At 52.5% G+C, this 16,575-nt stretch overlaps 1 protein-coding gene across 1 annotated transcript; it reads right to left on the reverse strand.

Moving 5' to 3' along the window:
- Positions 1–2,366: 2,366 nt before the first annotated feature.
- LOC136469528 (uncharacterized) lies at positions 2,367–3,358 on the reverse strand. Its single transcript, XM_066467690.1, has 2 exons — positions 2,961–3,358; positions 2,367–2,877 (listed from the first exon to the last, which is right to left on the reverse strand). The coding sequence occupies exons 1-2, from the start codon at positions 3,356–3,358 to the stop codon at positions 2,367–2,369; spliced, it is 909 nt and encodes a 302-aa protein (XP_066323787.1).
- Between the last annotated feature and the right edge of the window lie 13,217 nt (positions 3,359–16,575).

Genomic DNA, 16,575 nt, shown 5'->3' on the forward strand with positions numbered 1-16,575 from the left:
ACGATGCTATCAAGCCCGGCGCATTCGAAGCCGAGACCTAAAGGTGGGTGACCTGGTGCTGAGACTGAGGCAGAGCAATAAGGGCCGCCACAAGCTGACCCCGCCATGGGAAGAGCCATACATCGTCGCCCAAGTGCTAAAGCCCGAGACCTACAAGCTAGCCAACGAGAAGGGCGAAATCCTCACCAACGCTTGGAACATAGAACAGCTACGTCGCTTCTACCCTTAAATTTCCAAGCATTGTATACATTGTTTCTCGAAATACAATAAAGAAGCGTTCTTTAGTTGTTCTAATTTTTCGAGAAACCCCCCGAGCCCATCGATGGGGGATCGGCGTTACGATAATGCTATAAGGGAGACTCGGCTCCGCCTCTGCAGAGGTGCCCACCGGGGCTCGAACAAGACTCGGCTCTGCCTCCGCAAAACCGAGCCTCCCTCGGGGGCTAGAAGGGGGGACCCCCCCTAAGTCCCAGTCACCATTTTTAATCATTTTTCAAAAAAAAATTTCTACGCCAAACTCTCTCGCATACTCTGACAAATTGATTGTAAAAAAACTAAGGACCGAAAGTTTGTCTCAGGGCCAAAAGGCCGGCCGAGCCACGAGACGGCCCACGCCTCTGGGCTACGGCAACTCCCTCACCACCTTTTGCCCGAAGGGCAGCCTAGGCTCCGAGGAAGTTTTTTGCAAGAAATATGTTCAAAGACAAGACAAAGAGCAGAGGCTCAGAAATACAATAAAAACGATTAAAAAGCGTATACACACAAGTACTTTAAAAGGCCTCGATGGCCACAAGCGTTATGGTACAATAATGTAAGTCCTAATCTATTTACATGGCCCCTTTGGCCCAGGTCAAAACTCAGGGTCACCAGCATCGGTGGTCGGCGTAGGAGGAACCACCTCCTCTTCGAACAACCTGTCCAGTGCCGTGCCAGGGGCCTCAGCCGCCTCCACCAGCTTCATGACCTCCTTCTCGGCCTTCTTGTCATCCTCAGCCATGATGTAACCATTGTTGATGGCCTTGAGGTCGATGCCGGCATAATGCGAGGAGACGATGGCTAGGGCGTGCTTGATGCCCGTATGCAGTGCCCCCCAAAGCCGCTCATGGACTCGGCCGCTCAACGCAATCAAGCGGCTCTCGAGGGAGCTACCCGACTCGACCCTCCCGACTTCTAGGGCCTCACAGGCGGTACGGACGGCGCCCTGTAGCGCGTTGTGCTCCCAGATCTTGGCCTCAAGCACTGCCTGCACTGCGACGGAGGCCTTGGCTGCCCGGGTGACCTCCTTCTCCAACTCTGTGCCAAGACAGGTGGGATGGGGTTAAGCACGAAAGCAAAACAAGCCGAACAGGGGCGCAAGCCTACGAGACTCACCCTTGGCTTTCTCCCTATAGTTTTGGATCTCAACCCGAGAGGCCTTGGCCGCCCTGGAAGCCTCCCTCTCCAGCTCTGCATCGCATCGGGGAGTTAGGGGTCGAACACAAGAAAAACAAATAAAACAAGGGGCGCGGCTCAACAGGACTCACCCTCGGCCTTTTCCTTCTAGGTTAAGGCCTCGACCCGGGAGGCCTCGGCCACCTTGACAGCCTCCGCCAGGGCACCTTTCATCAGTAGGTGCGCGCCCTGCTCTGCCCCCAGCTGCCCGGCCATGACCTTGGCAGAGGCCGCCACTTGTTTGGCCTGGGACCTAAAGGTGTCCCGCTCGCCGGCCACCCGGGTCAGCTCCTCCTCCAACTCCTTGATCCGCGATGCCAAAGGGACGGCCTGCTCCCGAGCCGTGGTCACCTTGGCCTTCATATTAGCACAGCAAAGGCGGAGGTCCTCCACCTCCGCGCTCCACGCCGATAGAAGCTCATTGGCATTGGCGAGCAAGTCCTTCTACTACCGGAGCTGGTCCCAGATGTCCCTCTCTCGCCGGAGGAACATCGACTTCCCGAGGGACCAGGCCTCGAGCTCCTGGATAGGCAGAATAAACGTCAAGCACTGCGAGAAAACTCGAGAAAAAATGACACAGCACGAGGAAAGAAAACGCGCACCTGGGCAACACCGGGCAGATCGTCAGCCACGACGGACAGCGCTGTCCACAGCGACCGCTCTGCCAGACAGCGGAATTGCTCAAAAGAGCCCCAGTACCCCCCCTCGGCCACGTCCTCGAGGGCGAACAAAGGCTCCCCCTTAGGGTCATCCCGGCTCCGCCACAAGACACGCTGGCTATCCCACCCATGGGGCTCGGGTTGTACCCAGACAAGGGCCGAGCTCCCCTTGCCAGAGGTCGAAGCTGGCTGCTCTGCGGTCCTGGCTGCCTCGGCGTCCGCCACCTCCTTCCCCTAGGAAGTATCGTCGGAGGAGATTGAATGAACCTCCATGTCCTAGGCGCTCTCCTGTGATGGCGGTGGGTCTTGGACTGGGGGCGGTACTGAAGCTTGCCCTGCCTCCGTCTCTGCATCCTGGGCTGCCGGCTCCGCCGCGCCCAAGCCAGCCTTCGCTGCCTCAGCCTCAGTGGTCCCAGGAGCTCCAGCCTTTGCCACCTTGGCCTCGGTGGTCCTAGGAGCCCCGGCGTCCGCCACCTCAGCCTCGGAGGTCCTAGGGGCCTCGGCCTCGCCCTCGCCCTCAGTGGCCTCAGCGATTGAAGGTGCCTCGGCTTCACCTGGCTCGAGGGCCCCGGCCTCACGGGGCGTAGGCACCTCCTCCCCTGCTTGCTTCGTGGTCGCCTCGGTAGCCTCTCCTTGGGTGGCCGACTCCTTTGGGTCAGCCCTGGCCGATGCCGCGCCACACTGTATGGTGGCTTGTGCCTCCACCACCCATTGGGCGATGGAGCAGGTGCTCACCTTGAGCGCCTTACATGGCGCCAGGGCGGGCGCTTCTGCCTGATGCTTCTGGCTGAAGACAAAACACTTACTTGGTCAGCATACGACCAAAGAACTAGTGGAAGATGCTACAAACTCCACTGACAAAACACTTACCTCGAATGGGGACACAATAGCTTCCGCACCACATCCCTCGTCCTCGACAATGGTGGTGGCACGGCCCCCGTGTCCACCGGTACCGGCCGGCCCTCGCCGGACTCTGATGCCCCCTCGACCCTCTGCGGAGGCGGTTGAGTCGCCCCCGTCGTCGCCCGCTCCACCTCTGCCGTCGAGCCCATCGGGCTGACGGCGCGCTTCCCCAATGCCCGTGTCTCGGGCGTGTCGGCCTCGGCCTCGGGGCGGGCGATCGCCAGCCTCGAGGCGCCCTCTCCTCCTCCTCCTAGAGACGCCGGGCCGCTCGCCAACGCCCTGGGCACTGTCTCCCTGACGTCAGGGAGATGGTCCAGAGGACCCTGCCCTGGCTCGCTCTCGTCGTCATCGCTCGAAGAATCCATTGACGACGGTGATGGAGACAGCTCCTCCGGGAGACCGTCGTGCCTCTGTTGCCGGCGACATTTCTCCAGCTCGTCGCGCTCGAGGCTCTTCCTCTTGCGCCTTGTCTCCTCGGCGTCCTCCTACTCCTTGTACGCCTCAGCGTGTGCCCTATTCGCCGCCCACTGCTCTGCATCCTCGGGAACGAGCGGCGGGGAGGCTCGCACATCCCTCATCCCCTACAGGAACGACAAAAGCAAATAAGGGAACAGAATGAAAATGTAAGGAGCACGGAGGCCTCGGGGGCCATAGCGGCGCGTGACTCACCAGAGAGATGTACCCCCATGACGGGCGCATCGGGAGCGGGGTTAGATCACTGCTCCTCTGCCGCCCCTCCACCGTCTCTCTCACCCGACGTAGAACCTCCTCGTCGGAAAGGGCGACGGTGGACAACCGGATGCCGTCGATCGGCTCACCCGGTTGAAAGGTCCTTGTTTGGTTTTGGTAATTGAGTGACAACTTGGGTGGACTAATTGTGTTTATGTGAGATACACAGGTGATTAGTCCACAGGTACATGTGTGTGAACAACATATGCCATGAAGGTAAAAATGGCTTGGAGATGTTGCAAAGCTCACACATGTGATGATGAAGGAGCTTAATGCACATGAGACATGACATTGAGTCATGTGATCAAGGTGGAGAAGATCAAGACAAGACTTGGCTTGATGGACTAGTTGTAAGCGTGAAGGGCAAGTCGAAGGCTTTGGAGTGATGGACCATGTGGCGGTGAAGCTTGAGCAAGACTTGGCGCCAATGGACGAAGGCAATGGTGAAAAGCAAGTGAAGTCAAGATCAATGAACCAATATGGTCACGTGATGATATGAAGTCGATCATATCATTGTTGATCATGTTGGTGCATGAGTTGCATCAACATTAAAGGAGATGGAATGGAATGCGCAAGGCAAAGGTATAACCTAGGGCATTTCATTTCACCGGTCATAGGTGTGTAGAGAAGTTTATGACCAGGTTTAGGATAGATGGCCGTACTATCAAGAGGAGCAAACTTGTTTGCATATTGGTCATCTAGTGCCACTTGAGTGATCTAACTTTGCATCGTCGCTAGGATTAAGTGGCGTGGCAAGTTGAGTGGCTAACCCTTTGGAAAATGATTGTGAAATGCTAACACACATACACATGGTGGTGTACACTGGTGGTTAGCACATTTGAGCAAGGGTGGAGAAGTTAGAAGTAAAAACGAGTTAGTGTCGCTGGTTATACAGTGACCGGACGCTGGACCTCTGAGGGACCGGCGCGTCCGGTCATGTGTAACAGTGAGATGCTGGCGTCGGTCTACTGACCGGACGCTGGGTCACTCGGCGACCAGACACTGAAGGGCTACGTCTGGTCAAGTGGTCGGTCTACACAGTGCTTAGGGTTAAGCACCGGACGCTGGGCTGTGTCCGGTCAAGCATGACCGGACGCGTCTGGTCGATAAAAATCGGTTTTGGACCCTTACTGGAAATGACCGGACGCTGAGGGTCCAGCGTCCGATCAACTGACCGGAGCATCCATACGGTCAAGGCAGATGACCGTTGAAGTCATACACGTGGCTAACTATGAGCGACCGGATGCTGGGGGCTCAGCGTCCGGTCAACAGACCAGAGCGTCCAGTCATCCTGAATCTTGCCCAGTGAAGGGGTAACGGCTAGTTTAGCCCATGGGGCTATAAATAGAAGTGGTGGCCGGCCTTGGGCTGCTTGCTGAGCACCCTCACGCCTATGTGGCTTGTGTAGGAGTGCTTGGATGCCCTCTAACTCACTTGTGCTTGCAAGAGTGCGAATCAATTGCGAGTGAGTGTGATTCTAGTGCGTTGCATTGTGAGATTGCATCGAGTGGCACTAGGTGATCGAGTTGCAAGCTGGTGGTGCTTGTTACTCTTGGAGGTTGCCACCTCCTAGACGGCTTGGTGGTGGCCTCCGTCGAAGCCCGCAAGAAGCTTGTGCGGGCTCCGGAGAAGAGCTTGTGAGGGGTAGTTGTGCTCGCCCCGCGGGAGCCACGAAGAGCAACTCTAGTAAAGCGTGTCATTGAGCTACTCTCACTAAGGGGTAGGTTCTTGTAGCGCCCAATGTGCGGGCTTAGCGGGTGATGCTAATTAGCCACTGAACCACCAAGTGAGCGGTCGACACAACGGGGACTAGCGTGTTGGCAAACACGTGAACCTCGGGAGAAAAATCATCGTGCCAACCTTTTCTTCCCGTTGGTTTGCTTCCCTTTACACAAGCTTGCAATTACTTTTACGTATATTAAGCTTGTGTAGTTGCTCTTATAATTAGATAGCTTGTGTAGCTTGCTAATTACCTTCTTGCTTGTGTAGCATAGAAGTAGCTCCCTTGCGTGGCTAATTTGGTTTTAGTAACCGTGTTAGTCACATTGCTTAGTTTGTGTAGCTAAGTATTTGCGCTCTCTAATTAGGCATTGGTTGCCTTGTTATTGAGCATTGCTAGTAAGCTTAGTTTGCTTTGTGCTTTTGCTTACTAGCATAGGTAGGAGCTCCCTCATAGCTTAAAGTACTAGTGGCATAGGTTTGTGTGACCTTGCTTCTAGAATTGATTAGGAGAGCTCTAGCTAGCCTGGCACCTTTATTGCATAATTGTTATCTTTGCAAGGTGCTACTAAACATATATAGAGGGGTATAGTCTTGGCTAGACCGATAGTTTTAATTCCACATTTGTATCGGTTAGCCGACGCGATTAAGTTTTAGAAAAGACTATTCACCCCCCCCCCTCTAGTCCGCCATCTCGACCTTTCACCGGTGTCATCTCGAACAGGCGTTGCCGCCGAGCCATCAGCGGCAGCACCCTCCGACAGTGGAAGGCCGCCACAACCACAGCTGCCATAAGGCCGCGGCTGCGCAGCCTCTCCAGCGCCTTCAGGAGCGGCTGCAGCTTGGGCTGATCAGCCAGCGGGATGCCATACCTCCACCTCTCTGGCTGGCTCTCCACAACCCACCAGGTATAAGGGGGAAGCCCGCCGTCATCATTGCGGAGGTAGAACCAGCTGTTGTACCAGCGACGGTTGGACGACACAAGCTGGGCCGGGATGTAGAAGGGCTGCCTGTCTTGGCGCACTTGGAGAGTGCAACCGCCAGCCCTCAACGCCTTCTGCATGCCCGTCGTGCCCACCGGCTTGGTGTTGAGCCCCACCCGAAAGAAGTGGAGCCACAGCTCTCAGTAGGGGGCGATGCCCAGGTACCCCTCACAGACGGCAACGAAGATGGCCGCCTGCGCGATGGAGTTGGGGTTGAAGTTGTGGAGCTCCACCCCATAGTAATACGGGAGCACCCACATGAACCGGTCCGCCGGCAGGCCAAGACCGCGCTCATGAAAGGCCACGAAGCTCACGATGTAGCCATCATGTGGCCTCGGCTCCGGCTCGCCCCCCGGAGCAATCCACTCCAGTCTATTAGGGTTGGTAACTGGGCAGAGGAGACCGTCGTCGATGAGCGACTACAGCGTCACCACAGACACGTCGGACGGACCCTAAGGATCTGCCTGGACAACAACAGCGCCACCGGCCATGGGTGTGGTGGAGAACGTGGCTACGGTGGTAAGGCGTGCTCTCGCTATCCCTCTCTCTCTCCTTTCCTCCCCCTTCTACCTTCTTCTCCCCGGCGCTCTCTTCCTCTGTTCTTAGCAACCGCTTGAGGGCAGAAAGGGTGAACACAGGCAAGGTAAGGAGGGGCAGGGCGCGACTTGTCACGTATTTATGAGGGAGGGAAGAGGGCGAAATGGATGAGCGATGAAACCAGGGAAGTTTCCCTCAGATCTAGCGCAGTTAATCCAGATCCGACCAAACTGCCCACGCGTCCACCTTTTCCTTATTAATCGCTCACACACAGTAATGTCCCATCCGCAGACGTCGCGTCGCATTCGACCACAACAATGGCAGGCACCATTCCGTCTCCCCGAGGAACCGCCTCAAAAGGTGCAAACCGCCGTCGTCAGCCGATGGGAAGGGAATATCCCTCACCCGATTCCTTTCAGACTAAGGAACTGGGCACCGAGCCCGTTACGGTCTAGGGGTTCGAAGGCTGGGCCCCCGAGGGTCTCGACAACTGCCCTAGGACAAACAGAGTCAGGGATAACTATGGGCGAGCCCGTACATGGCCAAGGCCCAAGCAAACAATTGCTTGGGATGCCCTAAGTTGTGTCCAAGACCGGCAGGGAGGTCTCTGAATGGGATCCCACCGTAGGGAGGCACTGAGCCCCCAAAGCCAATTGAATGGCCCTGGGACCCACTAGAGAAGCCCTCTGGTACTTTTGGAGTGCGTCTCTGGACCACTAGCTGACCCCTATCGAATGGGGCACGGGCCTCCACTCGGACTTACCCGATAACAGCTCACCGGAGGTGTCATTGCTCGTGCCCATCAAGGGTAGCCTGGCATACTCCACCCCTCCTTCCGAACGAAAAAGATGTGCGAGGGCCGCACAAAAAAGACAGGGAAACTCTTGATCGCCCTCTTGCTCTGAGCAGAGGCTTGGGTGCTCTTCCTGCAACCAAGCCGAGGCCTAGCAACCCGAACTCACACTTGGGGGCTCGGCAAATGCGATAAAAGGCATCGAGCCTGCTACGGTACAGGGGTTCGAAGGCTGGGCCCTCGAGGGTCTCGATAGCCGCCCCAGGACAAACAGAGTTAGGGATGACTATGGGCGAGCCCATACATGGCCGAGGCCCAAGCCAGCAATTTCTTAGGATGCCCTAAGTCGTGTCCGAGACCGGCAGGGAGGTCTCTGAATGGGATCCCACTGTAGGGAGGCATCGAGCCCCTGGGCCAATCGAACGGCCCTGGGACCCACTAGAGAAGCCCTCTAGTACTTTTGGAGTGTGTCTTGGGACCACTAGCTGACCCCTATCAAATGGGACATGGGCCTCCACTCAGACTTACCCGGTAACAGCTCACCAGAGGTGTCACTGCTCTCCCACCGAGGGTAGCCTGGCATACTCCACCCCTCCTTCCGAACGAAAAGGATACGCGAGGGCCGCACAAAAAAAGATAGGGAAAATCCTGATCACCCTCTTGCTCTGGGCAGAGGCTCGAGGGCTCTTCCTACAACCAAGCCGAGACCCAGCGACCCGAACTCGCACTCGAGGGCTCGGCAAACGCGATAAACACCCCTCCTTCCGAACAAAAAGGATGCACGAGGGCCGCACAAAAAAGACAGGAAAACTCCTGATCGCCCTCTTGCTCTGAGCAAAGGCTCGGGGGTTCTTCCTACAACCAAGCCGAGGCCTAGCGATCAAACTCGCACTCGTGGGCTTGGAAAACGTGATAAAACCCCTCACTCAACATGAGAAAAGCCCTTGGAGGAATAAATCCACTCCTCCAGGGCCTTGGGGGCTACACCCGGCGGGTGCGCTCACGCGCACCCACTGAAGCCTCGAGTATGAAACACCATGCCGCGAGCCAAGTCTCGTCAAAACCTTAGGGAGAGCGCTCACACTCTCCTCGAGGCTCGGGGGCTACTGTCGGGTACCATAAAAAGGGGGTCCCCTAAGCAAGAACCGAAAAAATCGCTTAGACCTTGTAAAAATCAAAGCCAAGAGACAACCACCGGCAAACCCCCACCTTATCCAAGGCTCGGCTGGACCGCTCGGCCCACCTCGAACAATATCCGGGCTCACCCGAAGCAGGCTCGGCCCAAAATGAAACCACAAGGCCTCAGACGAGGTACCGATTCTCCGCCTCGCCTGAGGCCCCGCGCTGCAAGGCCTCGGACGAGGTGCTGATTCTCTGACTCACCCGAGGCCCCGCCCGTAAGGCCTCGGACGAGGTACCGATTCTCCGCCTCGCCCAAGGCCCTGCCCGTAAGGCCTCGGACGAGGTACCGATTCTCCGCCTCGCCCGAGGCCCCGCGCCACAAGGCCTCGGACGAGGTACCGATTCTCTGCCTCGCCTGAGGCCCCACGCCGTAAGGCCTCGGACGAGGTACCGATTCTCCGCCTCGCCTGAGACCCCACGCCGTAAGGCCTCGGACGAGGTGCCGATTCTCCGACTTGTCCGAGGCCCCGTTCGTAAGGCCTTGGACAAGGTACTGATTCTCTGCCTCGCTCGAGGCCCCGCCCGTAAGGCCTCGGACGAGGTACCGATTCTCCGCCTCGCCCAAGGCCCCGCGCCACAAGGCCTCGGATGAGGTACCGATTCTCCGCCTCGCCCGAGGCCCCGCGCCGCAAGGCCTCAGACGAGGTGCCTATTCTCCGACTCGCCCGAGGCCCCGCCCGTAAGGCCTCGGACGAGGTACCAATTCTCCGCCTCGCCCGAGGCCCCACCCATAAGGCCTTGGACGAGGTACCGATTCTCCACCTCGCGCCGAGGCCCCGTGCCACGAGGCCTCGGACGAGGTACCGATTCTCCGACTCGCCCGAGGCCCCGCCCGCAAGGCCTCGGATGAGGTACCGATTCTCCACCTCGCCCGAGGCCCCGCCCGTATGGCCTCGGACGAGGTACCGATTCTCCACCTCGCCCGAGGCCCCGCGCCACGAGGCCTCGAAAGAGGACGTCACATCCAACCAACGCGTCCAACCACTCCCGCAACGTCAGCCGAACGACGGCTCGATACAGCAGAGTGGCTGATGAGATGGGAGTCACATCGATGCCATGCCGTCCGGGATAGGACGGGGTAGGGGTTACCGGCCGCTGTGCTTGGCACTGTGCCCACGACTAACACCCATGCTACACTATGCTGCCTAACCCCTGCTCCAAGGTTAGCGCGGTGTGGAGAGTCAAGTCCGGGTCCCTGTAGCCTCGGAATCGACGTACAAGACCAACTGCTCCCTCCGAGCCTCAGCTATCCGCTTTTAGGCCCCTGTAGCCTCGGGACTCACGCCCACCGAGCCCCCTACAATGGTTCAGCCTCTGCACCGACTGGGCCTCGGCTCTCTACGTTGTCAACATACAGCGATCGGCACGTCGTCCGCAGTACGCACCATACCCTGTGTCAAGCTGTAGGAGCTCCCACGTCGTGTACGGGGCCAAGCTCCTGTATCCTCGGAGTTAGCACACCCGCATCGTCACCTCTACCTAGCCTTGGCTCCCCGCGCTGGTCAAACATACAACGACCAGCACGCCTCCAATAGAAGAAGGCGCGCATGCCCCCACAGGAGCTCCCACGTCGCACAAGGATCAGGCGTGACCGGCGTGTCGCTCCAGTGCACCAAGGACAAGGCCGCTCCACCGACCATGCCGCCACAGTGACGAGCTACAGGGCTCGAACATGTCGCCTCTGCTCACAAAACGCCACATAGCAAATCCATATACTGCCCCCGTGCCTCCCTTCGACTATAAAAGGGAGTGACCGGGCCCGCTTCTAGGCAGGGGGACACACACGTGCAAGCAACGCACAACGCTCTGTAACACACATGCTTCCTCACCACAAGGGATCAACATCTCAAGCAACCCACGCCACTCCACGTAGAGACCTGGGACTAGCACCCTCTCTCGCTCAGCTTGTAAGCCCCTACTACAAGCACCTCGGTGCAAGAATACGAGATCGCTCTCTCAGACTAGACGTAGGGCACCTGTTGCATGAACCAGTATAAACCTTGTGTCTCTTTGCATCACCATCCAGGATTAGGGGCATGCAGTACACTTTCACTAGTCGGTTGAGGATCCGCCAGACCCAAAACACCGATAGTTGTGTTATTGGAGACAGTCTTATTAGGCCTGGTGCCGGCTCGGTTGGTGATCAAACAACACTACTCGCTCCCTCCGACCCAAAATATAATTCATCTAGGATGGAATGGTACAAGACTATAATGTAAGTATTTTTACGTTTACTCGTCTCTATACCTAAAAAATACGCAGAGGTATCGTTGTACCGCCTTGCTCGTCACCCCGCCCTGCTCAGCTGGTCCTAGATTTTTTGACTCGCTCCTCCAAATCAGAATCGGATATCAAATCAAATCAAATCGTTCTAAATCTTAATCGGGAAAAAAGAAAATGTCAAACCAAATCAAATGAAATCGAGAAAAAATACAAGTTAAATACGCTGGGTATCGTCGTACCGCCCTGTCCTACTTAGCTTGCCCTCGAATATTTTGCCTCGCTCCTCCAAATCAAAATCGGATATCAAACCAAATCAAATCAAATCGTTCTAAATCCGAATCGGAAAAAAGAAAATATCAAACCAAATCAGATGAAATCAGAAAAAATATACAAGTCAGCGGCGGTGCTTGGCAGTGCCAAGGAGGATGAGGTCTCTGCCTGATGCGAACAACGGCCTGTTGCTGCAGCTAAACTCGAACTCGACCTCGCGTCACCTACACGAGGGCTCATGGACCGCCAGGCTCGGGTCCAATGCCACTGTGAAAATAATAAGAGCAAGTCAATAACACTCCAATTCGATTGTCAGCCATATACAAGCAAAAGAGGATAGATAAAGCTATGCTTGGTGCTGGTTTCGTCGGTCAGCTCATCACGCATGCCAAGACACTTTCTCTACGCTGAGGTTAACTCTTCCCTTCCTATCCTTGCATATTGAATGAAAAACAATATTTAGACTATAGATATAGACTAATTGTTGTACGTGCTAGACTCTAAACTACGTAAAAACGATTTTTAGCAACGGGTCAAATTTTTTGTAGGGGCGGCTGGTGATGGAGCCGCCCCTACAGTGTCGTGCTCGGGTGCCCAGACACCAGTCGCCCCTACAAATGGAACAGTAGGGGCGGCTGGTGATACGAGCTGCCCCTACAAACGGGTCTGATTTGTAGGGGCGGCTCACTCACCAGCCGCCCCCAGCGTTTCTATTTGTAGGGGCGGCTGGTGATTGAGCTGCCCCTACAAATGGCCCCCGTATAAATAGCTCCGATTTGTAGGGCCGGCTCAATCACCAGCCGCCCCTACAAATGGCCCCCGTATAAATAGCTCCGATTTGTAGGGCGGCTCAATCACCAGCCGCCCCTACAAATGACCCACATATAAAACAGATGCAGCACCTTCTTCCACCTCGGGTCACTCACTCCAACCCATGAAAGAAAGATGGGGAGGCCTTGGGCACCTCCTAAAAATTGCTTTATTAGGGGGGAAGGTTTTGGTCTCAAATCCTTTGGTGGAGATGTTGTAGAAGGTAAGAAAATGCTATTCCACACTTTTTTTTGTAGTTTTAATGGTTGGTTAGTGAGTAATTAATGTTTTGTTTTTCTCTCTCTTCTATGGTGCTTGAGCTACTTATGAAGCAAATTAGACCCAAGTATCAAATGTACTAGGATAAATTAGGGAGGGGAATAAGATCATACCCTTATTTAGTCCATGTTTCTTGATTTTAGTGAATAATTAGTTAGTTTTATGCATGTTTCATGTGCATGTAGATCTAGATCTAGGGTTTGTTTTTTTTAATTAATTTCATTTTTGTAAATTTGGACTAAGGTTTGTATGAAAGATATTGGGTAAAGTATAATTGTTGCTAATTGTTGTCTTTAAAATTGTTTATTGTAATCAATAAATATGTATTTTAATTAATTATGGATAAATAGGCCATTAATTAATTTTCCTCTACCATGGTGTGTTTGTATGATTCATGTAATTATATTAGATTTATATTCATATATATCTGAAGTATATACAATTATTCTCAAGTAATTATTAATTTGATTCATTTTATATATATCTTAAAAAATAGTCCTTTAATGTTTGTTTTGTTGTTGTTGTAAAAGATGGAGTACAAGAACTCTTGGATGTATGGTTCGTTAAGGTTCAAAGCAGGTTTTCGTGAAGAGGTGGATAAATTTATTGAAGCCGCAAAGAAGCATGCAACGACATTGAAAGAGAATAAGGATACAATTATTTGTCCCTGTAAAGATAGCAAGAACCGTATGGCATAGACAGATGTGACTATCATCAGATCACATTTGATTATATGAGGATTTGTTGAGGACTACACAATGTGGATTCATGGTGAAACGGTTATTGTTAACGACGAGGATGAGGAGGAATACGACAATGAAACCATAGAATCCCTGTCCCAATATTCAGCAGAGCTTGATGCACGAATGGATTTCGAGTTTGGCAATGAACAAGGTGGTGATGCTGGTGGTTGGGATGGTAACGACGAAGGTGGTGCCAATAATGATGGTGGAGCACGTGTCGGGGATGAAGATGATTTGGAGGACATGATTCGAGCCCTTGGACCAGAGATTTTACTAAATAGCCCGAAAGGTCTAGAAAATTTAGAAATGGTGACAAAAGCATCAAAGGAGACTGTATGGTGTTGAAAAGGGCTGTCCGACACATTAGACATTGCTACGTTTTGTGCTTGAGCTGCTCATCCTGAAGGTTAAGTACGGCTGGTCAGACTGTAGTTTTAATGATCTATTGCATCTCCTGTCATGGGTGCTGCCACAACCAAACTTAGTTCCCGCCAACACATACCAAGTGAAGAAGGTCATAAGTCTATTGACAATGGGGGTTGAAAAAATCCATGCATGCCCCAACCACTGTATACTTTTTTGTGGCAAAATATTCAAGTCACTCGATAAATGTCCCCGGTGTGGGGCCAGCCGGTACAAGAATAATGACCTTTACGGTAGGGACGAAGCCACCACGGGAAAAAGAGGAATAAGAAGGGTACAAAAAATGTGGTACAAGAATCTCAGCCCCTAGAGGACACTCCATTAGGCAACGATGCAAAGCAGAGAAGAATTCCTGTCTTGGTAATGTGGTACCTACTAGTGATCGACCACTTGAGACGTATCTTCCTAAACCCTAAAGAAGCCGCACTCATGACATGGTGGGATGATGAGCGCAAGGTGGATGATGATAAGATTGCACACCCGGCTGATTGTAGTCAGTGGCAAAGGTTTGATGAGAAGCACAAAAAATTCAGCGATGACCCAAGGAATGTACGGTTTAGCTTGAGCACCGATGGAATGAATCCCTTCAATGAGAGGATGAGCGACCACAGCACATGGCCAGTAATCTCGCCTGCCCCAGGACTGGATTCGATCGGCTGAACACGGCCTTGCCGACCACCGCCACCCTACTCCCAGCTGCCCAGGTATGCCTGCCCCCTCTCTTCCCTTCCTTCTGGGAAAATGTTGCTTTGCTATTTGCGTGGATCTGTACTGGGTTGCTAGCACTGTTTCGGTTTCACTCGATCTGTAGACCGAGCTTGAGGCAGCACTGAGAGACCATCGACTCATCGAGTTCGATCGTTGGCTGCGTATGCTGCACCTGAGCCTGGTTTCCATCTTAGCAGCACTGAAGGATATAATAGTTTTTATTCTGGCTTTAGCCTGGCTTCCATCTTAGCAGCAGAATTATTTCCGTTCAAATTCAGATGGCATACATTCAAGAACTAAGTGTGTCAAATCTCGTAAGATTGTCAAACATGATTTGTGGAATTACTAAAACTTTAGCTCTCAGTTTAGATACAATGTTTGTGGAACTTGTGGTTGGATCTTAGGATACCTGATAAATGTATTATCAGGTATTGAATTAGGATATGGGTAGTGTTGGCCTAGATGCGGCCTAGTTCTTACCGATTTGCTATTACACCACTTTGGAAACCCAACACAAATGTGTACTGTATCATTCCTTTACTATACTTTTAGCTTTGTGTGGTGTGTGTAGTTAAGTGGCAACTGACAGATCAGCATACATACAAGAGTAATGGACATCTGGGTGTCACTAAGTTTTTTTTGCTTTTCCAACATGTCGGCTTCTATAAGTAGTGGAATTGAATGACAATCATATTCCCATCTTAGTTACTCCATTTATAGTCATGTTCTCCATTGCTATATGAGTGTACCTTTTTTTTGCTTTAGCTGTCTGGGTTAGTTTTGTTTAGTTCCAGCAGTTCTTTCTATCTCCGGTGCTATATATTAGGAAAGTCAATTACAAATGAATTTTGAAGCGTGACTTTATAAAAACAAAAGAGCTATGTGTGCAGTTTGCTTTACTATGCCATTTTGGCATTATAAATTAGCCTATGTGACCAAATTCATTTCAATTTAGAGTCATACAGATTGAAATTAGCCTATGTAAATATTTTGTTAATATAAACTTAGGTTAAAACATATAAGTTCCATTTTACGTGTTAACTGCTCTCTAACCCTGTTATTTTCGTTACTTACTCCACTTCATTTTTCCCAAATACCTATGTTTTCCCAGGATGACACTGTTTTTATCTTGTAATTCTTAATGAACTGGTGCTTATAGCTGATTGTTTTGGATACTACTACTACTACTATACTGAACTACTACTACTACTCTACTCTACTGAACTACTACTACTCTACTTGCTACTGCTAGCTACTCCTACTCCTACTAGCTGGCTGCTACTCTACTCTCTTCCCTAGCTGCTGGCTGCTACTCTTAACTACTGGCTGCTACACTTCTCTACTCCCCCTCTACTCTACTCCTCTACTATTACTCTATCTACTATTACTCCTCCTCTACTCAGCAGCTGTTGCTTTTTTTACACCTTTTCCTCTCTATGTTTGCTAAGCAGCTGTTGCTTTTTTTTTGCCAAATCTCCCCTCTCCTCTCCACTCCTTTGTTTTGCCGATGATGAAATTATACAAGTCCATACATTACTAAGCAGCTGTTACTTTTTTTTGCTAAATAAAAGTCTGTAACATCGAGCTGGCGAAGAGGAACAAACACCACCATCATCTAGGCCCCGGTGGCTACTATGCCAAGGAAGAGCAGTTTAGGAAGATGGACGAAGAGGCCGCAGCTGCTGGGAATATCGATGTGATGAATTTGAAGGTACGCTCAAGGAACTAAATATATGCGAGGAGTACAGAATCATCCGGCAGTAATCTTAAGTTTGATAAGCCGGAGACCCAAGAGGCAGTATCAAGGATACTAAAATATGCTGAAGACAAGGAGAAGGGCTCATTCAATCCTTCCAGAGAGAGGGACGAGCTTAGCTTTGGCTTGGGAAACAAGGAGCACACAGGCCGCACCAGAGGGCTAGGGAAAAGGACAACCTAGAAGCAAGGATTCGAAGAGGACAGGCACATGTACAAGAAACATGGCCGAGACCGGAAGACTAGTCTTGAGCTCCAAGTGAAGGCTCTAGTTGCGAAGGCGCTGGAGGAGCAAGGACTGTCTATGGAGCCATGGATATTAGTGACGCCATCGAGAGAACTGACATTAGTTAGCAGCCCTCTGAAAGTTCCTAGCAGCTAAGGTTCCACTGCAGCCACAACCCCAGTCGATCGCATACGGGAACCAA

The sequence above is a fragment of the Miscanthus floridulus genome, chromosome 8 (genome assembly GCF_019320115.1).
Source record: "Miscanthus floridulus cultivar M001 chromosome 8, ASM1932011v1, whole genome shotgun sequence".
Lineage (NCBI taxonomy): Eukaryota > Viridiplantae > Streptophyta > Magnoliopsida > Poales > Poaceae > Miscanthus > Miscanthus floridulus.

What these genes read in the sequence shown, in the direction of transcription:
- LOC136469528 (XM_066467690.1), bottom strand. Translation starts at nt 3,358, where the DNA reads ATGGATTCTTCGAGCGATGACGACGAGAGCGAGCCAGGGCAGGGTCCT. An exon ending in CTATTGTGTCCCCATTCGAG is followed by an intron (nt 2,878 to 2,960) that starts GTAAGTGTTTTG and finishes TTTTGTCTTCAG; the next exon opens with CCAGAAGCATCAGGCAGAAG.